At 38.2% G+C, this 26,801-nt stretch overlaps 1 protein-coding gene across 5 annotated transcripts in view; it reads left to right on the top strand.

The window, feature by feature from the left end:
* The first annotated feature begins 4,121 nt into the window (after positions 1-4,121).
* LOC107799148 (dicer-like protein 4) overlaps positions 4,122-26,801 on the top strand; it is a 47,764-nt gene continuing 25,084 nt past the window's right edge. For 3 of the 5 annotated variants that reach the window (XM_075221444.1, XM_075221442.1, XM_075221447.1), the window contains exons 1-17: positions 4,122-4,442; positions 11,103-11,280; positions 12,172-12,282; positions 13,089-13,229; positions 13,319-13,391; positions 14,639-14,679; positions 15,128-15,262; positions 15,346-15,474; positions 16,187-16,325; positions 19,347-19,443; positions 21,703-21,895; positions 22,042-22,202; positions 22,286-22,492; positions 22,652-22,908; positions 22,999-23,273; positions 23,344-23,771; positions 24,632-24,726. In XM_075221444.1, coding sequence (XP_075077545.1) covers positions 4,285-4,442; positions 11,103-11,280; positions 12,172-12,282; positions 13,089-13,229; positions 13,319-13,391; positions 14,639-14,679; positions 15,128-15,262; positions 15,346-15,474; positions 16,187-16,325; positions 19,347-19,443; positions 21,703-21,895; positions 22,042-22,202; positions 22,286-22,492; positions 22,652-22,908; positions 22,999-23,273; positions 23,344-23,771; positions 24,632-24,726 — 2,818 coding nt within the window. In that variant the 5' untranslated portion in view covers positions 4,122-4,284. The remainder of the gene's footprint in view (positions 4,443-11,102; positions 11,281-12,171; positions 12,283-13,088; positions 13,230-13,318; positions 13,392-14,638; positions 14,680-15,127; positions 15,263-15,345; positions 15,475-16,186; positions 16,326-19,346; positions 19,444-21,702; positions 21,896-22,041; positions 22,203-22,285; positions 22,493-22,651; positions 22,909-22,998; positions 23,274-23,343; positions 23,772-24,631; positions 24,727-26,801) is intronic. The other 2 variants (XM_075221443.1, XM_075221446.1) reach the window with 2 other exon arrangements.

Here is a 26,801-nt window from a genome sequence, read left to right as displayed (position 1 = left end):
CAGTTCAAATATAAATACCGGAAAACCAACACAGCTCAAGAAATGGAAACATATAGGTTGTTGCGGTGTGCAACCCGATCCCACTAGATAACACATAATCCTCCCTTATTTCGCCGTAACAATATCAACAACAGTAAATAATATATATATGTTGTGGCGCACAACCCGATCCCACCATATGTCAATATCAATATCATAATTCACCCTTACTTCACCATATCAATACACCTATTACGGTGTGCAACCCGATCCTACCTTACAATACAAATTCACCTGTATTTTGCCATATCAATCCACCCTTATTATACCTGCTGCAGCGTATAGCCCGATCCCACCATATCAGTACTAAATGCTCAAAGCACAGTCAAATCAATGGTTCAAACTACAAAGGCTTTACAATCAGTAAATGCCAAACTGAACCAAAAGGAAAACTTGCACATTATAGAATCTACACAAGTAATACTACACAGCTAGACCAATCCAGCAATTTACAATTAGAAGGTGCAAACAAGTCAATTTAAGCAAACAATAGGGATTCGTGAAACTATGAAAAGAACTAACATTATTAACAGTAGAAGGTATTGATTAACATGTAGCAGTTAAGCATGTAAAACATTTAGACCATATAACAGTTAAGATAGGAAAGGAAACAATTAAGGAAAAAAGGTAAATCGGGGGAAAATAGATAATTCAGCGGCGTATAAGCACTCGTCACCTCGCATATACGCCGATCGCATGAGAATCACATAACATATAGTCTGAGGGTTCTTAATTCCCTCAAGTCACTGTTAAACATAACACTTACATCACTTCGCGGCCAATTCAAAGCTCTACCGGGGCCTTTCCCCTAGAATCTGCCTCCAAACCACTCGTATCTAGCCACAACTAACTCAATAACATCAAATATTGCTAAAGGAATTAATTACAATGCATAAAATTAGATTTCCCAAACTTTTCCTTAAAAAGTCAAAAATCGACTCAGGCACGCTTGGTCAAAACCCGATGTTTGGACCAAAATCCATTTACCCATTCACCCCCAAGCCTAATTATGTAATTTGTCTCGAAATCCGACCTCAATTCGAGGTCTAAAATCTATTTTTTTACAAAAATCCATAATTCTACCTAAACCCCCAATTTCTACCATGAAAATCATAGATTTTAGGTTGAAAACTCATGGAAATTAATGGCTAATTGAAAGAAAGTAGGTTAGAATCACTTATCAACAAAATTGGGGAAGAAAATATCTTGGAAAAATCACCTCTAGGTCTTCTAGTTTTGAAATTTTGAAATAATGGCCAAACATCCCATAATGGGACTGTTTAATAACTGGGCGACATTGTTCATCGCGTTCAAGTGAATACTGTCGTGTTTGCGAAGAGTAGGGCCTAAGTGGCCTACGCGATCGCTAGTAGTTGTACGTGTTCGCGAAGGTCTATCCCCCCATGACCTCCGCGTTCGCGAGACTGGGCTCGCGTTCGCGTAGAGTTACCTCAACTCCACTACCCAGCCTAGCTAAATCTACACGTTCGCGTGAGATGGGTCGTGTTCGCGTTCGCGTAGAGCAACCCCCCAACGCTCCACGTTCGCGACCATGGTCTCGCGTTAGCGTAGTGAAAAATCCTCCTCTAACCCAGATCCCTTTCGCGATCGCGAGAATGACTTCGTGGTCGCGAAGCACAACACACCAGAATACCAGCTGCAACAAACACACCAGATTTTCTAAGTTCAAAACACCTGGTAGCCTATCCGAAACTCACCCGAGCCCTCAGGGCTCTAAACCAAACATGCACGTAAGTCCTAAAATATCATACGAACTTACTTGCACGATCAAATTACCAAAATAACACCTAAAACTACGAATTGAACACCAAATCAAATGAAATTTTCAATAAAGCTTTAAAACAACCGGACGTTCGAATCACGTCAACTAACTCCATTTCTCACCAAATTTCATGGACAAGTCATAAATATTATAATGGACCTGTACTGGGATCCGAAACCAAAATACGAACCCGTTATCAGCAAGACCAAACGTCAATTAGTTCTTAAAACCATTAAACTTTCAAACTTTCAATTTTCTACAAAAATTCATATCTCGAATTAGGGACATCGAAATTCGATTCCGGGCATACGCCCAGGTCCTAAATTACGATACGGACTCACCGGGACTGTCAAAATACAGATCCGGATCTGTTTGATCCAAACATTGACCGAAGTCAACTCAATTTAATTTTTAAGGTAAAAATTCTTATTTTTATCAATTTTTAACATATAAGCCTTCCGAAAAATACTCGTACCGTGCATGCAAATTGAGAAAGGCTAAAATAAGATACTTAAGGATTCAGAACATGAAATTTAGTTTTAAAATATGAGATGACCTATCGGATCATCACATTCATGCTCCTTGTAGTAATTTAGATGTTAATGTTATGTCGTCAGCAAAAATAAGGTGAGATATTATGGGACCTTGTCTGGATAGTTTTATAGGGTGTCAATTCCTATAATCCACTTCTACGTATATTTTACGGGGGATCATCTCCATGCATATGATGAATATATAAGGTGGGAGGGGGTCTCTTTGACGGATGCCTCTTGAGGGAGTGAAGAAATAAGTGGGTGCTCCATTGATTAGGATTGAGATAGAGGATTGTATCATGTGTTTTGGAAAATTAAAGTAGTGGAGAGTGTCATGTATAAAGCCCCATTCCAATTTATCAAAAGCTTTATCTATGTCTAGTTTTAGGAGAAAAGATGATTGACCACCCTTCTTTCCTTAAATGGTGCATGATCTCTTGCACGATGATTGCATTATCAGATGCTTTACGATTTTTTAGAAAAACGGATTGTTCAGGGCTTATGAGGCTTAATAGTAAGGGTTTAATATGATTGATTATAATTTTGGTGATTAGTTTGTAAAAGGTGTTACAAAGGCTTATGGGACGATACTGAGTAATAGAGGTAGGATGTTGTACTTTAGGGGTAAGGCATAGGTACGTTTTGTTCACCTCTGGTGGCATTTGTTGGGTACTAAAGACCTCCATGCAAAAGGAAGTTACTGATGAACCCACTTTGTTCCAATAATTTTGGTAGAAATATGGGTATAGTCCATCTGGCCCATGAGCCTTTAGGGGTTGGAAGGATTTGATGGCATTGGTTATTTCCAGTGTAGTGATGGGGGAAGTCAAATTGCCAGATTCCCGATTATTGATAGTATTGTAAGTGGCTATGTAATTAGGATACGTGTAGTGGGTATGGATAGTAGTAAATAAGTTGTGATAATTCAATTGAGAGATTTATTTCTTGTTAGTTTGTTCATAGTAAAACATGTTTGAATTTTTATAAAAATAAATAATTTAAAGTTATACTAATATGGTAAGAAATTTATAAACAATCTCACTAAAAGGTAGTAGTAATTTAGTAAGCAGTAATATGCACTAATTAGTAACTAGTTAACTGAAACATATACTGTAATAATATGTTTAGAATAATGCTGACCACTGGGTGACATAATTTTATAACACGATAATTAGTGACTATTCAAGTTCATACCGGACAAGTTTTGACACGCACGAAAAACATAACGATTTAAGCATTATCTTGAAAATGGATTAATAGCCTGTTTGGCGTGCTTCTAGAATTAGCTTATTTTAAAAAATATTTTTGGTGAGTGATAATTTGTGTTTGGCTAATCAATTTGAAAAATATTTTTGAGCACCAATTAGTGTTTAGCCATGCCTTTAAAAATACTTTTAAGTGTATTTTTTTCCAAAGTACTTTTCAAAAAAGTATTTTTGTGGAGAAACTAACTTTTTTACTTTTCAAAAGTCACTTTTATTTCTACTCAAGCATTTTTCCTTCTAAAAACATGGCCAAACATCTAAATTTTGCCAAATATTTTTTTTGAGGAAAAAAATACTTTCAAAAAAGCTTAGCCAAACAGGCTATAGGTGAAATAGAGTTATACCAATAATGTAAAAAAAATTATATTATGGTAACTCTCTTTATATACTTTATACTTAAATAATAATAAAAAAAGATAAAAAACAAAATAAAAAAGGTGAGGAGTTTAGTTGGAAGTGACATGTCACATGCGTTTGATACATCATTGAACGGTGTCACCATTTTTTCTTTTTTCAAAAGGTGCACCTGAAAACCCACTTCTCCAAGTAAGCCCCCCCCAAAAAAAAACATTCACTTCTCCCAGTCAACTGAAAGTCAATCACCCTTTTTTTCTGCCGCCGGTAAGACACTACCGGTGCTTCCGCCACCGCCACTGCCGCCGTAATGGAAGGCGGCGACTTTGAGAACGGCACTGAGAGTCCACCAAGTGCTGCAACTTCACCGATCACTGAGCAGCTTTCTGCTCTGTCTCTCAATGGCGACATAGATTCTCCTGTTTCAGTTCAGAAACCAGAGAAAGACCCCAGAAAAATTGCTAGAAAGTAAGTTCTTTGCCCTTGTGGGTGCAAAATTGCTAAATGTATATTTTGAAGATTATTTGTGTACATATATTTTTGTTGTGTCATGGGTTGTGAGATTTTATAGAATCATACACTATTAACTAAAACCTTGTGGTGATTTTAAGTGGTTTGACTAACTTAAAAATCTAGAGAAATAGGCTGCCTTACAGTTCGTTTTTGCAAGAGGTTGTTTCAGTAGTTTGAACCCGCGACCTTCGAGTGACATGGCGGCATAGATGAATATATAATTTTATAGATTATTTGTCTATATAAATAATTATTTGTGGGTACATATATAGTTGAGCTCATTCGCAGTTTATGAGAAATTTATAGAAATATATATTAATTAAAGGTTTTTCAAGTGTAATATCGTTCAAAGGCGAGGTGGATGATGTTGAATACTTTGACCAACTCAAAAAGCGTAAGCTTGTTAAATAAGAGACACATTAATTTCCTCAATGCGGGCTTGAGTCCTTATCCTTCGGTGGATTGAACACACGTAAATTGTTTTTGATAGCAAGTGACAATGAGATTTAAAGCATTTGTCACGTGCAGAGTTGTGTAGCTTCCGAGAAGCGAATGAAGGGAAGTTTTCCAGCAAGCTTACGCTTACTCTCGGCCTCTTTGATCGGTAGGCAAGCAGGCTAAGCCACTTTTTTTTTTGTTGTTTTGGAATCAAACACGTGAAAATTCTTGTTTATAAGGGTGTATTGACTTGAATTCTATGTTGCTCGAACTTTCCATAATATTGTCGCACCCGTGTCGGATCCTCCAAAAATTCAACACGCATCCGACAATATTTGTGAAGAGTCCGAGCAACACAGGTGGGAGCCTTGGTGTAGCCGGTAAAGTTGCTGCCATGTGACCTGGAGGTCACGGGTTCAAGCCGCCTGCCCTTTTTAGTCCGAGCAACATAGCTTGAGTATAGGACCTTCGCCGTATCTCTTACTATTTGTAAATAATATAATATTATTATAATATTTTTATTTTTTAATTTTATCTTCATATTTTTTATTGTGGTGGTGCCCTAACCAACTTACGCGCACCTTGACTAGTCTATGGGATAATTGACATGCATTGAGTAACTCTACTTACTAAGATTTAGGCAGATGGCAAGAAATCACCTAGTTTTTTTTGCCTCCATTGGGATTTGAACTTGAGACCTCATGATTCTCCTCCCACTTCATTGGCCACTAAACCACTCCTTTAGGTATATTTTTTTCATTATCGAGGAAAGTGTAATTTTACGGAAAAGTAAAAAGCTCCGTGCAAAAGGAAGTAAAAAATAGAGAATCTATATAAATATGTGATTATTTAGGAAAGACGCCAATCTTCTATGCAAATAGGAATCTCATTGGTGTACCAAAAACACATTAAAAAAAGAGAGGCTATTCCTCAAACGTCAAAACAAGCTTTGTCCCTTTAAGAGCTCTGCTCTTTCTCTCTCCATGGTACCCAGATAAGTGCTAATAGAGCAACATCCCACGCTCGGTGTTAGACCCAACTAAATAGATCAGCCTTCACATTATTGTATCTCGCACCATCTTAAAGCTCTACCACTGACGTAACGCTACCTAGCAATGAAGTAGGATATGATCCATGTCATCTCCTGAATCTTTGCACATGAAATACCAATTGACGTGTGATTCTCCTCTTCAATTTTTCGGTTCTCAAAATCGCTCCTTTAGTCATCAACCAATCGAAAAAGCACACATTTCTTGGAGTCCTTGGGATCCACACTGGAAAACGAGGGAAACCCGACTTTTGCCTAGCAAGCAACTTACAGTATTAGCTCTTTACGGATATCTGACTCTAACTATTGACCACTCCCTAACTCCGACCTCCAGTAATCTTGGTTGTCTAGCAGTAAAGTCTTTTTATAGAGCATTTCAAGTAGATTTTCAATATCTGCCATCTTTCCATCTCAGATGGTTCCTTCTTAATCTAAGATCCCAAATACACTTCCTTCATGCCGTATCCAGAGACTTGTTAGACTATCATCTCTAGTTGGCATGAATCTCTATAGATGTTTGGAAAAATGATCCTCAGCCTGTTGTCCCTCGACTACCTGTCCCCCTAAAAGTCCTGTTTCTCTCTTAACTTAAGTGAGATACAACCACTTAATCTTTGTTTTCATAATATTCCTTCAAAAGGCCGCATCGAAAAGGAACAATGATGTTTTTGGTTATCCACCTCCTTTCCGTGGTGTCATATTTCTGTGCTACCACCTTCCAAATTCATGCTCCTATGCAGTGTTGAAGTACACATATTCTCTATGCAGATGACACGCTGCTTAAGTGCAGGCCTGATGAAGACCTACTGCTGCATCGGAAAGCTATCCTTCTGACCTTTGAAGCTATAGCTGGGTTACATATTTTTTTGACAAGGGCTGGGTTAACAACTATGGGGGCCTAGAAGAGTGGTGAGGATGCTAGCGTTATGTGGACGGCAACGACAGAATGTATAAGGGAGGCGGCGATGGAGGTGTTAGGGATCTCGAAGGGCTACTCTAGCGGGAACCGAGGTGACCGGTGGTGGAATGACATGGTACAGGGTAAAGTGGAAGCAAAGAAAGCGGCATACCTTAAGTTAGTGGAGAGCACCGACGAGGAGCAGAGGAAAGCGAACAAAGAAAGATATAATGAAGCTAGGAAGGAGGCAAAATTAGCGGTCACGGAGGCTAAGACTGCTGCGTTTGATTGGCTGTATGAGTAACTGGGGGCCAAAGGTGGGGATAAGAAGTTATTTCGGCTGGCCAGAGCGAGATAGAGAAAGGCTCGTGACCTGGATCAAGTTAAGTGCATCAAAGACGAGGAAGGTCGTGTATTGATGGAAGAGGCCCAGATCAAGCAAATATGGCAATCATACTTTCATAAATTGTTGAATGACGAGGAGGACAAGAGCATCGTGTTAGGGGGATTGGGGCACTCCGAGAGTCACCGAGATTTTAGGTACTGTAGACGTATTAGGGTTGAGGAAGTCGTGGGAGCGATGCGTAAGATGAGTCGGAGCAAAGCGACCGGACCGGACAAGATCCCAGTAGAATTTTGGAGGTACGTGGGTAGAGCAGGCTTGGAGTGGCTGACTGGCTGTTTAATGTTATTCTCAGGATGAAGAGGATGTCGGATGAGTGGAGGTGGAGTACGATGAGTCCGTTGTACAAGAACAAAGGTGATATCCAAAATTGTAGCAACTATAGGGGTATCAAGTTAATGAGACATACCATGAAAATTTGGGAGAGGGTGGTGAAGGGAGGGTAAGGAGAGCGGTGTCTATATCAGAGAACCAGTTTGGGTTTATGCCGGGTCGTTCTACTACGGAAGCTATCCATCTTATTAGGAGGTTGGTGGAACAGTATCGAGATAGGAAGAGGGATTTGCACATACTATTTATTGACCTAGAGAAGGCGTATGACAAGGTTTCTAGGGACGTTCGTTGGAGATGCCTGGAGATGAAAGGTGTACCAGTAGCTTATATTAGGGCGATAAAAGATATGTATGATGGAGCTAAGACTCATGTTAGGATAGTGAGAGGTGACTTGGAGCCTTTTCCGGTGGTTATGGGGTTACAACAAGGATCTGCGCTCATTTCGTTCTTATTTGCCCCGGTGATGGATGCACTGACACATCATATTCAAGGGGAGGTGCCTTGGTGTATGCTGTTCGCTGATATAGTTCTGATTGACGAGACGCGAGGCGACGTTAACGAGATACTGGAGGAATGGATGAAGGCCCTTTAGTCTAAAGGTTTCAAGTTGAGTAGGACTAAGACGGAATATTTGGAGTGTAAGTTCAGCGATGTATCGGGGAAGCGGATGTGGAAGTGAGGCTTGACTCACAAGTCATCCCTAAGAGAGAGAGTTTGAAGTTCCTAGGGTTTATTATCCAGGGAGATGGGGAGATCGACGTGGATGTCACGCACCGTATCGGGGTGGGGTGGATGAAATGGAGGTTAGCGTCTGGAGTCTTGTGTGACAAGAATATACTATCGAAACTTATAGGTAAGTTCTACAGAGCGGTGGTTAGACCCGCCACGTTGTATGGGGCTGAGTGTTGGCCAGTCAAGATTTCACATACCCAGAAGATGAAAGTAGCAGAAATGAGGATGTTGAGATGGATGTGCGGGCACACTCGGATGGATAAGATTAGGAATGAGGATATTCGGAAGAGAGTGAGCGTGGCTCCCGTGGATGACAAGATGCGGGAAGCGAGGCTGAGGTGGTTCGGGCACGTGCGGAGGTGTGAGCGCTTGGCTCTGGCAGTTACGAGGCGAGGTAGAGGGCGGCCTAAGAAGTACTGAGGCGAGGTGATCAGGCAGGACATAACGCAACTTCAAATTTCCGAGGACATGGCGTTTGATAGGAAGGTGTGGAGGTCGAGCATTAGGGTTGTAGGTTATGGGGTAGGCGATCATTTCTCCTCGCTGCGCCGGCTAGTCTGATAGTGTTTCGTCTAGGACTGCTAGCGGTTTTTGTTGTGTTTCACATAATCTTTTTTGTTGTCCGTCACATTTTGGCCTTTCCATTTATTTGTTGTATTTTAAGATGGTGATACTATTTTTCTGGTTTCTGTTGTGGTTATGGATCTACTATCTCTGAGCCGAGGGTCTCCCGGAAACAGCCTCTCTATCCCTTCGGGGTAGGGGTAAAGTCTGCATACATTTTAACCTCTCCAGACCCCACTAGTGGGATTCGACTGGGTGGTTGTTGTTGTTTGTTGTTGTTGACCATGTTATACACAAGCCAGCAGATGTCTTTGGCTACAAAATTGGATGCTTTCCTACCAAATATTTGGGGTATACCCTTGGGTGCTAAAGGAACGGATGTTAATATATGGCAAAGGGTGATTGAAACTGTGAAAAGAAATTGGCACCCTGGAAGAACTAGTACATATCCTTTGGAGGATGATTAACATTAATACATGACGTGTTGGATGAGATTCCTACTCATATATGTCTTTATTTGCCATGCCTCAAAAGTGGAAAGGCAAATGGACATGGAGAAGCAATTTCCTGTGGGGAGGATGTCAAGACAACGGAAATCAAGTTGGGTACAGTTTCCTGGGATAAGAGATCTGGAGGGTTGGACTAAAAAATTTTAGAACTTCAAAACAAAAGCCTGCTGATGAAATGGCACTGGAGGTTCAATGATGACAAAAATGATTTGTGGATGAATCTTGTTATTGTTAAATATAGGAAGACCGAAGAGTGGTGCACTGATAGTGCAAAAGGTGCATATGTAGTTTCTATGTGGAAATATACTAGAAGGCTGTGAGATGATTCTTTGATAATGTTTAGTAAAAGTTGGAAATAGCAAGAGAGTTAAAATGTGGGCTGAGAAGTGCTTTGGTGATACTCCTCTATGTGAGCAATTACCTGACTGTATGCAATTACCCACAAGAATTGCACTATTGCTGACTGCTATTCTTCTGGTTTATTGATATTATATTGAGAAAAAATCTACCTTATCAAATAAATAAATAAATTGAGAAGAGATCTCAATGATTGGGAGTTTGAGCATGTGAAGGAACTAATTTAAAATTTGAAACTGTAAGGATTGATTAACATATAGCAGATTCTTTACTCTGGAAGGGTAAAGCATTTTCTGTCAGGGCATGCTACAAAACTGTTGCTAAAAATTGGAGGAAGCCATGTAAATTAGCCATGGAGGATAATTCGAGTGACTGTCGCAGCCCCATGTTACCTGCTTCACCTGGACTGCAAATCATGGTGCCTATCTCACTCATGAAAACCTACAAAATAGGGGCTTTACTGTATGCAGTATTTTGTGCAGGAGCGGCTGAATCTGTTGATCACTTACTGTTCCATTGCATTTTCATCAAGCAGATTTGGTCTATTTTTATTTCTGGGAATAAATTGTCATGCAGAAGCACAATACAGGCCTTAAATAGCTGGTATAATCAGACACTAGTGAGGGGAAGCAGATTCTACTGGAATGCAGTGTCTAGTTGTATTTTTCTGGAACACACCTGGTTAGAGAGAAATGTTTCTCTGGAAAAAAAGAATTCATTTCTCATTTAGAGTTTAGGTGTTCAAATATTCTCTATTTGTGGTGTAAGAAAGATGTAACTGATTTTGCTTCACTAATTGATCTGATGTATTCCTTCAATATTTAGGAGGAAAAGCTCATTCCTTCTGTACTCTCTCTTCTTGTTACTCATTAATAAAATCTCTACATTTTCTTATAAAAAAAAGAACTTAGTGGGGTCTGGGGAGGGTAGTGTGTACGCAGGCCTTACCCCTACCCTGGGGTAGAGAGGCTGTTTCCAAATAGACCCCCGGCATCCTTCCCTCCAAGAACTTACCACCTTGCTCTTGGGGAGACTCGAACTCACAACCTCTTGGTTGGAAGTGGAGGTTGCTTACCATCAGAGCAACCCCTCTTGTCCTTAATAAAATCTCTACATTTTCTTATAAAAAAAAAGAACCTTTTATTTGCTAAGGTGTTGTTACAATAAAACCTTTGAACTTTCAAACAGCTGAAGTTCTTTATAATTATCAAACGCTTTCAGAATTTAACTACACTATTTAACTGAATAATGATGTTTTAGTAATGGCAAAAACAACGAGATAGGTGCTTTGATGATTTTATAGCAAGGCTTTGCTGATTTTATTTCTTATCAGGTATCAGATGGATCTTTGTAAAAAAGCATTAGAGGAGAATGTTGTTGTATATCTGGGAACGGGCTGTGGGAAAACTCATATTGCCGTCTTGCTTATCTATGAGATGGGACAGCTGATAAGGAAACCCCAGAAGAGCATTTGCGTGTTTCTTGCTCCCACTGTGGCGTTGGTGCAACAGGTTTGCTTATTTTTGAATTTTTTTTTGGTCAACCTTTTAAATTTTATGATATAAAAGATGAAAACTATTTTACATGAAATCAGATGGCTGAAATATCAAATATCTTCCTTGCTATTGAGGCGGTATATGAGAGCTTTAAGCATGTTTCCGCCAGCTATTTTACACAATTCCCTTTTTGTCTTTTCTCCTTTCAATTGAGTCTCTTTTTTGATAAAACAATAATTTTGTTGATTCATGGGGACACTAAAATAGAAGCGACAATTTTATTCTCTTATGTCACCGGCCCAATCAAAGCCCTTCTTTTGGGTGACCACTTTGATGCCGTTGCGCTTTCTGCTGCTTCAAAGGCACCACATATCTTTCCGGCTACTGTTCTGATGGCATTGCTCCTTTTGTCCAGTGGCTGTTCCAGCTTTGTATTCATCATATTATTGAGTTTTCAACTTAGCTCTTTACTTATCGTATTTGTCCATAGAAATTTTTATTGATTTTGTGGCTAGTATGTACGCAATATTCTACGCATATATGGCGAAAGAAATTTTATTAAATAATTGAAGACTAAGTGTTTCAGTCTAGACAAAATAATTAAGTATATAGAGTTTTTCGATTTTGCTGAAAATTGGTCAATGGTTAGCATGAAAAGGCCTATAGACTTACATCTCGTAGAGAACAAGAAAGCGCTCTTCAATTCAGAATGTCATTTGATATGTTTAACTAATTCTCTCTTGTCTCTTCGTTAGAATCTTATTACTTCGATTAAACCCATTCTGTTTTCTGAGTGTACTCTTACAACTTGGGGCAGGGTGGGAATTAAAAAGTTTGTCCGAAACATGATAAAGCATGGGCATAAAAGTTAATTTTCTTTTTCATGTGCTTTTGAAATTGGAAAAGCAAGCCAAGGTCATAGAAGACTCTATTGACTTCAAAGTTGGGACATACTGCGGGAAATCCAAGCATTTGAAGAGCCACGAAGACTGGGAAAAAGAAATGGAACAGTATGAGGTGAGTCTGCATGACCTTTTTTTGTTGGTGATGGACATCATCTCCTGAATGTTATTTGTTTGAGACAGAACCATGGGCATTCTTGGTATGCAAACTTCCGATTACAGATTTTAATACAAATATTCTTTGAAACTTGAATAACTGATGTTAGGGGTAAAAAAAAACTTGAATTACTGATTTCAACTAAATTAATGTATTCTTACCTTGTCCAATTACAATTGAAATCTTACATAATTTTCTGAGCCTTTTGAAGATAGTGGATGATGCTTATGTGCTTGAGAAAGGGAGATTCTGAGAAGAGCGACAAGTACGGGTTGGAACTCCTGTGTTACATGGGTTATTTTGAGGGTATCACGGATACTCTGAAAGAAGTAGAAAGTCTCTACACATTTTGGATTTTTTTTGTTTACAGCACTTAGCTTAGTGTCATTGTGCATCTATACATGACATAGATGGTTTGATTGAGGTTGTTGGATCCTTTCACTTTTGGGTGGGGACCTACAGTTTTTTGTTCTCTCTTTCGCAAATGTTGACGTCAACACTTGCTTGTTTTGTTTTATTCATTTAAATTATCCTTTATAGTCACTAAGAATAAAAACAGGAATCAACATGGTTTCTGTTAACTATATGTAGTAGATTGACTGAACCATGTTATGTGTTATATACTGTGGTCTTCTCATCTTAGGTCCTTTTTTGGGCTGTGCATGAGTGTGGATATTAGTGATGGCTGACTGTTATACTGTAACTTTTTTTTGTTGACACTATGTGAATGTTTTGACCAACAAATTTGCACTTTGTTTGTTCAGGTCCTTGTTATGACCCCTCAAATACTATTACATAATCTTTCCCACTGCTATATCAGGATTGAATTTATTGCTCTTCTGATCTTTGATGAGTGCCACTATGCACAAGTTGAGAGTGATCATCCTTATGCTGAGATTATGAAGGTAATTAGCTGAGCTGGTGTTATACGCTGGGAAACATGCTTTGTTTTGTATGTAGTAGCCTTCTTATTCATGTATATTATTTTTAACAGATATTTTACAAACCTGATGTAGTAAAACTGCCCCGTATATTTGGCATGACTGCATCTCCAATATCAGGAAAAGGTAATATATTGTGCTGTAATCTTCAGGTGTATTGTTGCTTTTTTGGGATGGATTCACCCAGTAACAATATGTTGTAACTTTCTCCAACTAGCTGGATCCAATCAGATAGCTCATCAGTAATTTCATATGTCACCTTCGTGTTTTAAACTTGACAATTTTTTTTATAATTTAAATAAATTTATTAATCTAGGGAAAATTGACAAATAGTACTTCACAGTGCTTGTAAGATGCTAAGGGATTGTCATGGAATGTAAGTGTTATGAGATTCAACACAGTAATTTTCGGCAGAATGATATAAAGTCACATGGGATTGACATGGAACTCACACTTGAGGTTACTTGATAATTTTTGGCAAAATCATCTTAAGTATAGATGTCATCCAGAAATCACCATCTGTCCCAGATTTGTGTCTCTTTCTTGGGTTTTCAGGGGTCATTTCTCTGGACCACTTCTTACTTGTTATAAGCGAAAACGTTTTTCCATCTTGTGAGATCTGTAAGTCTTTAACTATTACTTCGAAATGATGAATTTATCCCCTTCTCCTATCCATGTAAAATTGGTCAACCTGACTGAAAACTGACTGGGGAAGCAGAGGAATTGTTGTTATGATATTTTCTTTGTCTATGTTAATGATCAAATATCACTGGCTGTCTAATATAGCCTTGTATGAGTGGGAAAATGTCCCTGTGTACTCTTTTTACCTCCTTTTTCTAATAGTGTCTCTCATCTGCATATGTGTAATTTTACCTCCTTATGCATGACAGTATGTGTATCTTTGTTACATAGTTGATTCTTAACGTCATGACCTCTATGAATTCTATTTAGAAATGGGATCAACAGAAGTTACAGGAGTATTATCAGAAAATAAATCTGAAAATGCCTTCAAGTTTTCTGATTTTTTGACTTATAAAAAAAACTCATCTGAACAGCCTCGCTGCCTTCTTGAAGGTAGGTAAGGTGTACATACTACCCTCCCCACATCCCACTTGTAGGATTACACTGGGTCTGTTGTTGTATAAAAAAAACTCATCTGATCTCTGGGGTCTGTGCCTTTGTGGAAAGAAATCTGCTTGCCATGCCATGCATTGGTCAATTGCTGTGACAGATTGATAGTTCTTGCTATCTGATCTTTGCTTTCAATACTAATCATTCTTCCAGGCGAAACTGGTGTATCTTTCCTTTAAGCTACATTTGTTTTTGGATGCTCCTCAACTCTCAGATATTATGTTGTCTTCTTACTATTGCAGGTGCTACTGTTGAAGGCCTTGAGACCTTACTTCGCTCTAAGGTGCTACTATTGTACACAAGCTTTTTTTCCATCATCAATAAATTATTTTTCTTTTGAAAAAAAAGAAAAAGAAAAATAAGAAAAAGAAAAAGGATGACCATAAAAGATTACAGTTTCCTCACATCATTATTATGGGAACAATAAAGTCCAAAAACAGTTACTTGTGAAGGATGGGTTTCTGTCATAGGTTTATTAGTTCTTGGAGTTGTTAAGAACTGTCATAAGATTGCGACTCCAATTTCCAAGCTATCATTTTGTATCCTGGGTTTCTTGCTGTGGGTGTTTCATTGTTAGGTAGCAAATGACTAGCTTGGCGGCATTTTACCTGCCTGGGCTGAGCTGGGCTGCTAATCTTGGTTCATACCCATACTGTTGTAGAAGTGTGAGGTAGAGGGAAATAGGACCATTAACATTTCTATATTTAATTTCTGTCTATGTATGATCACAGGTGTATTCTGTTGAAGACAAGGATGAACTGGAACAGTTTGTTGCATCACCTAAGGTGAATGTATACTACTATGGTCCTGGCGCCGCGTGTCTTACTAAAGCTTACTCTCAGAAGCTTGAAGAGATAAAACACCAGGTATTATCTGGTCAGTAATTTAGATGGCTATTTTCTAATTAGTCTTCGAATAAATACTTTCTGGTGTTTTCATGATTTGACAGTGTGTGATGGTGCTTCACAAGAAAGCAGTTGATCATAGCACACTCAGGAACACAAAAAAGATGCTCAAGAGATTGCATGGACATCTAATTTTTTCTCTGGAAAACCTAGGTGTCTTTGGGGCATTACAGGTTTTGTTGCGCTTCTTCTTGTTTGTCCCCTAATCCGTTTTCACAAGTCCTGATCTTTCATTACTGTTAGATTATCGGATATTTTATTGCTCACATTTAATATTTTACTTGTGTTCCCATTTATATTAGAAACAATTATCAGGGGAAGACCTGCCCCCACCTTGCCGCCACCTCCAACAAGCAAACATTATAAATGGTCTTTTTACTTGAGTATCATTTAGAATTTCATTAAAACAGAGAAACTTGCGTACTATATGGAACCCATGATTTAGGCTCAAGACCTGACCAGATTCCTAGCTCTCTTCTAAAACAAAGTGGGCAGACGGGTTTGAAAATCTTGTGCAGTTTAATTGACTCTCTTGACCTGGCATAGAGTTTTTGGCAGTTAGGTGTAGAACTTCCGTTCTCTTTTTGTTTTTACTTTCATACTGCTGCTGAAGTAGTATCTACGGACATCTTTAGGCACTTCAGATTTTATTTTTTGTGTGTATTTTTAAAAAACTTCAGCTGGAGAGTCCACATGCATTACCCTACTTTAGACATTATTTCAGTAGAGTATGCACTCCAGAATCTTGTTGGTTCCCTAGTTATGCTTAGCGTAATTTAAGCACTATTAATTCACAGGGAAGACATCACGATCTATTTTTATTTATTAGTTTTAAGACTTACAGTCGGAAATTCAATTCTAAGTTGCACCCTTGTTTTGGTGAAGGCTAGTTGCATCCTCTTAAAGGGGGATCACTATGAGCGCCATCAAATGGTGGAAGCTGATGTTAATGCTAGTGATGACTCTTTGTGTGACAGATATCTGAGTCAGGTCGCCACAATGTTTACTTCTGGTTGTGCTAAAGGTATGTTTTATTCTATTGTGGATTCCTGTTCTATAGCTATTTGTATTCTTTCCATCATTACAAGTATTCCTATGAATTCTAGCTTGAACAAGAATTCTATTCTTACTGGCCTGATCATGGATTACTTGGTTCAAGAAATGAAATTAGCAAGCTCTAACCATATCTTACTGACTTGTTAATAGAGATCAAGACATTTGAATTGGACGTCTAAATCAATTTATAGCATTCCACTGATTAAGCAGGGTGTTCCTTTGCCAAAGCTAAATTTGGGTTCTTATTCCTTCGTGTTCTTACAACACATTTCACCAATGACAAAGAAGCATACAGGGAGGAGAACTAGTACACCTAAAACAAGTAAATGAAATTTTAATCCAGATATACATGGATCTTCTTAACGCTGTATGGGGACTGTAGAAATGGAAAGGGGACACTGTAGGAGGAATTGTTGAGGTTAGATGAAACGGCAAATACACATAGGTGATTGCCGCTGATTTTGCCAAGGAAGGAATAGTGTTTACACCATTGGAGGTAAAGTTCCAGAGGAATTCTCTGGCTTTATCTTCAACTGTGGTCATCGACATGCCATCACTTGGGACAAGATTCACTTGGAGGAATAGAAGGACGATTTCCAGGATTGATCTTGGTATCGACTGAATGGGAGGGAATTCTTTTTGTCACTCTACCCATTTGGCATAGGGATCAGTGTTGGATCATTGTCCTATTCTCTTAAAGAACTGGTGGTTAGAAAAGGTTATCTCCATCAAATCTGAGAACATATGGCTTCAGCATGAAGGAAGGGATGGTTAAGACAGTGGGATAGTTAAGTACACGAGAGGAAACCACATTTTAGGTAGCCAAGAAGCTCAGAAGTAGAAGAAACCTCAAGAAATGAAACATGGAGATATCTGGCAGAGTAGAAACAAACACTACAGAGTTATTACAGGAGTACATACATTGGAGTAGGTCGAAGGTGATGGTTTATGCGAGAAATAAGAGAATGGAGGGAAGCGTGAAATCAAATATCTTACGCCTGAATCCTTTTATGTGCATCATTTACTATCAACACATATAGCTATATTCACCCACTTGTGGTCACTAATGCTATATTACATTGATTATAACTATATTTGCATAGCAAATTTTACACTTAACTGTCTTATAGTTTGCTTAATGATGTTGGGATTTTGAGGGAGGAAGTTAAAGATAGGCTTGGGCGACACTACTACCAAATTTCGTTCTGCTGAATAATGGTGATAACAAGACCAAATTCTTTTCACCTGCCAATGCACGTAGTGGACATGGAAGATGTAATCTCATTGAGAAGATGCAAATAGATGACTAGATACTCCAAGGAAAATGAAAATAAAGAGTAGATTTTGCAGGCTTATCTATCCGTTGTTATATGAGGAATAGGATGAGCAAGGGTCAGGATTTGATGGTAGTTTTTTTGATGAAGTAATAAATTTCATTAAAGAAAGGGCACACATGTCAGGATTTGGTGGTATTAGTTTCTAGAAATTCGACAGCAGGGAAATAGAGGAGCTAGAGAAACCATTTGAAGCTGAAAGAGTGGAGGTAGGGGATGAAGAGTTGTTTAGGAGACAAGGCACTGGATTTGATGGTTTCACTCTTGCCTCTTTTAAACACTAATGGAAAATGGTAAACGACACTGTTTATAGTGCGTGCGTCATTTTTATCGGTTTGGTCCCTTTAAGAGATATTTAAATTCTTTGTTCTTTGTTCTATTTCCGAAGAGGAAAGCAACAGATAATAAATAAGGACTTTGGACCAATCAATTTGGCTGGAAAGTGAACAATGGTAAATGTGTTGTTAATGAGATTGAGATTTGTGGTGAATAGCATTGTATCCATTGCACAAGATTCTTTCGCTGGTTGAAGGGTATGGATGTTCGTGTGATCTCAAACGAACTGACAAATTCTGTATTGATCTGTGGAAAGTTGGGAATTCTGGTTAAACTAGACATGAGAAGGCATGTGACCGTGCTTGTGGGACTACGCTGGGTATGTTGTTGTTGTTGTTGTTGTATTAGTCGTTATCCAGAATGGTTTCTTGGGGAAAGTTGTAGAAAGTGGAGAACTAGTGCATACCCATTGCATGTGTGTGTGTGTGTGTGTGTGTTGTTGGGAGCAAAAAGTTATTCGGCAGGAAGACCTTTGTGCCGTTGTTATTATTGTTTATAATAGAGAGCTAATGTTATAATCTGTAGGTAGTGAATTCTTGAGTGTAATTTCGGGTTGTTGGAGGAGAGCATGACATGGAATATGTAGCACATCTATTGTTTGCAGATGGCACTTTAATCTTTTTGATCCAAACGGAGACATCCATTTCTTATATAGAACACTTGGGGGTTCAAAGACAATTGGGCTACACTTCAATATGATAAATTTGGAATTAATTCCATTAGAAGAGGTGAAAAAAATGCTAAGAGACTGGAGAGGATAGGAAGATGCGATATTTATCAAAAGGAGGAAGAGTCTTCTTAATAGAGTTTATTCCCCCACATAATTTGTAACTTTGTTCACAATCGCTATTGCAATAAATAAAAGAATGGAGAAACTAAAGCGAGAAGTTTTATGCATGGAAGGAAGTTATCATTTGATGTTCAATTTACCAATCAAGCAAGAATATAAGCTGCCTTCGTTTTCAGTGTGATGTTAGCATTTCAAAGAAAAAAGGCTGGACAACTAGATGGGAATCATGTTGTGACTGAACAAGTATGATGAATCAAGTTTCAGTCTGACAGTAATCTTTCCACGCCTCTTTTTACCTCTCTGTATAAAGTTAGACTTGATTTCGAATTTTATTTGCTTTGCTTTAGGGTCTTTTAATGAAGACTAAGGGCATATGATAAAAGTCAATTCCTGCAAATATAGGCTCAAATAATGATCTGTTCCAACAGAAATATCAAAGAACCTTTGATCTGTCTTGTGCTGTGGCTTGTGTATATTCTTGTTGTTTTCCTCTGTATATTACTAGTCTAACATATGCTTTATCATGCAGATGGTATGAATCCTGATTTGACACTTGTGGAAGTTCTGAAGGAGCCTTATTTCTCCAAAAAGCTTTTACGTCTAATTGGAATCCTTTCCAACTTCGGGTTAGTCATTATGTAGCTAAATGAATAATTTCCTGTTCCTGTTCTCTGACTTATTAAGGATTTATAAGTAGCTGGAAACAAAATAGTCAATTCCACTTTGAGGGGTGTTCTTCTGGGTCATTGTATCCGATTATAATAAAATCAACCGAAGGAGTATTGGCAGTGAACTTACTTGATAACCTATTTTCAATAAATTCAGTTTATGCATGTAAATTTACTATTAGAAAACTGGAAGCATAGACAATATTTCCTTTAACAGTTGGTGTGTTCTTTTCTTATGAAAACTTTATATTCTTTTGATTGCCATTTTCAAGAATAGTCCCAAAATTTCCATTTTGCTTCAATGCAACTACTCAAAGAGTTTAGGGGTGAGGGAGATGCATCAATGCAAATGATCTGTAACAATCAGGCTACAGTGTTAAAAATGGAGCATGTAAAAGTAGGTTGTCATTTCGTTCCACAAATGATTAAACCGGGTGAATTGCGGCATGTTTTGTTTGCTCGGATGATTAATTAATAGATATTCTTACAAAGCCACTCAGCAACTCTGGAATTGAGTATATTTTTAGCAAGTTAGGAATATCTAATATGTATGATCCAACTTGAGAGGGAGCGTTAAGAATGTCAATATTACGAAATTGTTAATATGACAAGAATACGTACCTTGTAAGTATAGGAAAAGTTTAGAATCCATATAATTGGGTAATTAACAATAAGGATTATTTTCTTTTCCTTTTTTGGATTACTTGTAGACATTATTCAAATCCCAGCATGTTTATTCCTCAAATAAGCACTATCTTTTTCGACTTCTTCCAGTGTTGGGTTCCAAAATTATGTAGTCGATGCACCAAATGTCCAGGCCTGGCTGCACGGAGGTGTTAGAGTGCCCCATTTTGGTTGTGAAATAGGTTGTAGTCTCCTTTTATGGTTTCAAGCAACCCTCACATCAAGAGCTGACTTTTGGGTTGAGTTGGACCTAATGTCCATTTTCTTAACGTAAAGTTTCTTTTTCACTTTCTCAATGACCTCGTTCCATATCTCTGTCGATTTTTGCACCATACCCAATGGCATTCCCAATAAGTAGAAATAATCCCTAACTGCAGCCTAAGATATCAGCCAAGTGCTCTGGTCTCAAAAGATTCTGCTCAGTTATTTGTCCTATTTCACCTGATGACATCTTTCCTTGCCACTTGGTTTTTTCCATGTCCTTTGTTTGTCCTATGATTAGTGGAAAAAGGGCTATAGGAGGTTAAATTATGTTATAACTGGGGATTCTAGAAAGCGGCACAAAGAATGACACAGGAGATCTATAACGGTTTAAATGTGACCTTCTCTGTACATTTTACATTATGCTATAACTGAGATGTTGCGGTGATTTGCAGAAGATAATGAATTTGAAGTTAATAAGATCATTAGAACAAGAGAAACATAATGTATTAGTCTGAACCACCCTAAATGTACTGTTAATCATCCAGCAGCTATAAGCTTAATGCTGTTTGTTCCAAATAAGACTCTTTGAATAGAACTATAACCGATTAAACCTGACGTATTAGTTTATACATTTGTACATGGGAATTAGAAATTTCAATTTCTCAGTTTATCAAAATATGTTTGGAGCAGAAGATCATTCTACTTGTACTGATTTTTGTTCGTCATGATTTTAATCTTAACATTTTATTCTTTGCCCTTACAGAGCACAGTATAGGGCCTATTTTTAAAGAGCACCACAATGGGGCCTCTATGGAGAATTATGGAATTAATGCCTTGAATATGAGTGTTTATATTTATGGACCTAACCAGCTAGTTAGCCCCTCAGTTTGCTCTCAGTTACTCTAAAAGTGCACCCGAATAGGGCCCTGATGGAGAAACATGAAATGAATGCATTGACTACAATTGTTCATATTTTTGGATTAGCCTCTGTGCATTTGCTGCCAATTACGGTGGTACCATCTGAAATTAAATGTTCAACAACCATCTGCTTTTGATCACATTTCTTCCCCTAAAAGTTTATTCTTCAACGTGATCTTTTGCCTTCATAATGTACCTTTACCCGTTAGAAATAATAAGAATATAATTTGAAGTCATTAATGTATGTTTCTTGCTTTCATACCATACCTTTACCCAATACGTATAATAAATGCTTCATTTTGTTTGATGTCATGGATGTATATTTCTGCTTCTTAGTGAGTTCAGTCGCTAAGGAATTCGAGAGTCAACTTCATAATCTGCATTTTGGTATCTCCCTCTCTTTATTTTCAGGGTACAACCAGATATGAAGTGCATAATTTTCGTCAATAGGATCGTGACTGCGAGATCTCTTTCTTATATGCTTCAGCATCTGAAAGTTTTATCTTCTTGGAAATGCGGGTTTCTTGTAGGAGTGCACTCAGGATTGAAGAGTATGTCACGAAAAAATACAAATATCATTCTCAATAAGTTCCGTTCTGGTGAGGTAATGGTTCTTTGTTAGATTCTTTCTCTGCTCGCTTGATTCTCTTAGACAGAGGACCTCTGGGAGGGCAACTCCAAGTTTATGTTTGATTCTCCATCTGATAGTTCGTATGAAATTGATCGCATATCCATTGCTTAATTTGACAGCTCAACTTATTGGTTGCCACCAAAGTTGGCGAGGAAGGACTTGATATCCAGACATGCTGCCTTGTTATACGATTTGATCTTCCTGAAACTGTTGCCAGTTTTATACAGTCTAGAGGGCGTGCCCGCATGCCAAAGTCTGAATATGCATTTTTGGTTGATAGGTATCTCCAAATTTTATGCTTTCTGTACCTTATTACCTGTCAAGTTCATCAGAGCAATATCTCTGACACAAACTTCTTGGCAGTGATAACCAAAGGGAGCTTAATTTGATTGAGCATTTTTCAAGAAATGAAGCTCGGATGAATGATGAGATTTCTTCCAAGAAATCTTGCACGACAGTTATAGATTTTCAAGAAAATATATACAAAGTAGATATGACTGGTGCAACCATCAGTTCTGCATCAAGCATTTCGTTGCTTCACCATTATTGTTCCAAGCTTCCACGTGACGAGTATGATCTTGTACTGAATTTCACTTGATATTTCTGTTTTTCTTTTTCTAATTAAAGTTTATTCTGTTCTGTATCACTTATGTGTGGATTTTGCTTTCGGAACTCATATCTTCATGGGTTAACATGATTTCTTTTCTGTTCGTTTTGCTTCTTTTGTAGGTTTTTCTGCCCCAAGCCGCAGTTCTTCTACTTTGATGACATAGATGGAACTATTTGCAAATTAGTTTTGCCTTCAAACGCTCCAATGCATCAAATTGTGAGTGCTCCTCAATCTTCTATAGAAGCAGCTAAGAAAGATGCCTGTTTAAGAGCCTGCAAGAGCTTGCATGAACTTGGAGCACTCACTGATTATCTTTTGCCGGATCAAGCAGATGAAGACCTGATTCACGTTTTTTCTGACTCAGAAAGCTCAGATGGTTAGACAAAATTATTTTGATAAAAGCATTTTCAATATGCTTTATGTTATTTTGGTGCTTGTTGTCATTATTGTAATGTTGATGTCATAGGCGAAGACGCACGAGAAGAGCTCCATGAGATGATTGTTCCCGCTGCCTTTAAAGAACCATGGACTGAGACAGAGAGTCCTGTTTGCCTTAACTCGTACTACATCAACTTTTCACCTTGTCCAATTGATAGGGTTTATAAAAAGTTTGGCCTATTTTTGAAAGCACCTCTTCCCCAAGAGGCTGAGAGAATGAAACTTAATCTCAACTTGGCTCGAGGTAGATCTGTAGAGACAGAGCTTATTCCATCAGGAGCTACTAATTTTGAGAACAATGAGGTTAACTATTTGACCCTCTTCTAGTATAAACAGAAAGGCTCTCTTCAATATTTTGACTACTTTCTCTTAGCAGGTACAACTAGCAGAGAAGTTCCAGAGAATGTTCCTCAAGATCATTCTTGACCGCTCTGAGTTCATTTCAGAATTCGTATCTTTGGAAAAACAAGATTATGTTGACTCAGCTTCAAAATCTTACCTACTTCTTCCACTCAATTTATGTGGACACAATAAAATTTCCGTGGACTGGGAGCTTGTCAGAAGATGCTTGTCATCACCAATTTTTGGGACTTCAGTATATGCAGGCAATAGTGAGATATCCAAATTTGATGAGCAGTTGCAACTTGCCAATGGTTCCAAAAGCGTACATGATGTTGCCAATAGTTTGGTATATGTTCCATGCAAGGATACATTTTTCTTCATATCTGATGTTGTCAAAGAAAGCAATGCATACAGCATATATAAAGATTCAAAAAACCATGTCAAACACTATTATGATACGTAAGTAAATGACTTTATTTTTGTTCTTTGCTTACCAGCTTGGTTTCCTGTTCTTTTGTTGATTCTACCTGCATTCGCATGCGCATATGTTTTTTTCTGTCTACTGTAAACCAGAATAGGAGTTCAAGTATTAATAAAATGGAAATGAGCCCTTGGTCTGGTGTGGCAAAAAGGGGAGAAAATTTACAAATTAGATGCAAAGAGTATGGCAGTTAGAAGAGTTTTTGATGAGGTCAATTAGCATTTAACCGCTTGCTGCTGGAGAACCAATTAAACAATTTCCTCACATGTATTTGGAAGTTCTTTTTTTCTTCTGGAATTTTTTTTATTATGGTCAGTCACTATATGTCTATTTTATACTTTTTGAGCCTCACTTGTGGGATTACAATGGGTTTGTTGTTGTTGTTGTTGTGAGCCTTGAGTACTAACAGAATTTCTTGATGTAACTTCCTTTACCCTGTTTGATAGGGTAAATAATTTAATTAACGTGGGATAACTCCCGTATACTAGCTTGTTTGGGAAACTTCCCGTTATTGATGTATCTTTACTTGTTTAGGAAGCATACAACCTGCTTTAGTTTGGGAAAGGAGACACTTCTTTTCATTGCAATTGTGTAACTCTGCTTGTTTTCTTGGTTACCCTAACTGGCCGCTAAAGGGACTGTCATGCTCTTCTTGTTTAGAGCTACATTTGTTTTATATCTTCTGATGTTGCTTATTGAGGACATCTTGTCCTCTTCCTTTGCGCTTAGCTTAATAATACTTTTCTCATAAAGAAAACATATATCTTAGTTGAAGATCTGATCATTTTTACAAATATGTATCATGTATATTCTAATGGGTGAGAGATTTCTCTTACAGTTTTGGTATCCATCTTTCGTACCCTGAGCAACCACTAATAAAAGCAAAACAACTCTTCTGTTTGGACAACTTGCTACGAAAGAAAGGCTATTCAGGTAATTGTTTATTATTCAAGCTGCTAAGTTGAGCTGTTTCTATTGCAAAACTCATAAAGACTTGTGATGCAAGGGAGGGGGATTGGAAGAAAGGGTTTTACTCCGATACATGTTGAAGCATATTGTTTAAACTAATGGGCATCTGCTTTGAAAGCAAAGAAACCACAAACTCTACTATAGAACTCAAAGTCAGAGGCAAAATCATTGACAGTAGACTATTGAGTGCTGATAAAGTTCTATCTAGTTCTATTTATTTGTGAGAGAGCATCCAAAAACCCTAGTTCTTGTGAGAATGCAGGGGAGAAAAATCTACTATTGATATTTGTTTTAATTATAATACAATGAGCCCTATTTATACAATACATATCATACTCCTATTCTATGTGGGACTAGGACTAATTCATATTATTTACATAACTATTTAACAATCCCCTCAAGCCGGTGCATACAAATCTTATGTACCGAGCTTGTTACATATGTAACTAATACGAGGACCAGTAAGGGACTTGGTGAAAATATCTGCAAGCTGATCATTTGACTTCACAAACTTTGTAGCAATATCTCTTGAGAGTATCTTTTCTCTGACGAACTGACAATCAATCTCAATGTGTTTAATTCTCTCATGGAACACCGGATTTGATGCAATATGAAGGACAGCTTGATTATCACACACAAGTTCCATCTTGCTGATCTTACCAAATTTCAACTCATTAAGCAAATGTTTGATCCAAGCTAGCTCACATGTTGCCACAACCATTGCTCGATATTCTGCTTCTGCACTAGACCGAGCAACCACATTCTGTTTCTTGCTCTTCCAATACACCAAATTTCCTCCTACTAAAACACAATATCCAGACGTTCATCCTGCCCAGCCAGCTTCTAATTACGCAACAATTTGCTCATGGCCTCGATCTTCAAACAATAATCTTTGCGTGGAACTGATTGTATATATCGAAGAATGCAGACAACTGCATTCCAATGACTATCAGAGTGAGAATCCAGGAACTGACTTACCACATTTACAGGAAAGGAAATGTCAGATCTAGTCAATGTGAGGTAATTTAATTTACCAACTAGCCACCTATATCTTGTAGGATCGTTAAGCGGCTCCCCCTGTCCTGGTAGAAGCTTAGAATTCAGATCTATAGGAGTGTCAACATGCCTACAACTTGTCATTCTTGTCTCCACAAGAATGTCTAAGGCATACTTCCGTTGTGAGATTACAATACTTGAGCTAGACTGAGCAGCCTCAATACCTAGAAAATATTTTAATCTGCCTAGATCCTTAGTCTGAAAGTGCTTAAAGAGATGTTGCTTCAACTTAGTAATACCATCCTGATCATTGCCGGTAATGACAATATCATCAACATAAACCGCTAGATAAATACTGATATTTGAAGCAGAATGCCGATAAAACATAGAGTGATTAGCTTGACTACGAGTACTTACCAAACCAAGCTCAAGGAGACTGCTTTAGACCATAGAGGGACTGGCGCAACCGACATACAAGGCCACTAGACTCCCCCTGAGCAGCAAAACCAGGTGGTTGCTTCATATAAACCTCATCCTCAAAGTCACCGTGAAGAAAAACATTCTTAATGTCCAACTGATAGATAGGCCAATGGCGAACAACAGTCATGGATAGAAAAAGACGAACTGATGCTATTTTAGCCACGAGAGAGAAAGTATCACTGTAATCTAGCTCAAATATCTGAGTATATCCTTTGGAAACAAGACGAGCCTTAAGTCGATCAACCTGGCCGTCTGGACCAACTTTGACGGCATATACCCAACGACAACCAAGAGTCGATTTACCCGAAGGGAGAGGAACAAGCTCCCAAGTACCACTCATATGTAAAGCAGATATCTCGTCAATCATAGCTTGTCGCCATCCTGGATGAGACAGTGCTTCACCTGTAGACTTAGGGATGGAAACAGAGGACAAAGATGATACAAATGCACAATGGGGTGATGACAGACGATGGTAACTTAAACCGACATAATGGGGATTAGGATTAAGTGTGGTCCGTATACCTCTCCGTGGTGCAATCAGTTGACTAAGAGGAGACAAGTCC

This window comes from Nicotiana tabacum, chromosome 9, assembly GCF_000715075.1.
Source record: "Nicotiana tabacum cultivar K326 chromosome 9, ASM71507v2, whole genome shotgun sequence".
NCBI classification, from domain to species: domain Eukaryota; kingdom Viridiplantae; phylum Streptophyta; class Magnoliopsida; order Solanales; family Solanaceae; genus Nicotiana; species Nicotiana tabacum.
This window is presented reverse-complemented; position numbering and strand designations above follow the sequence as displayed.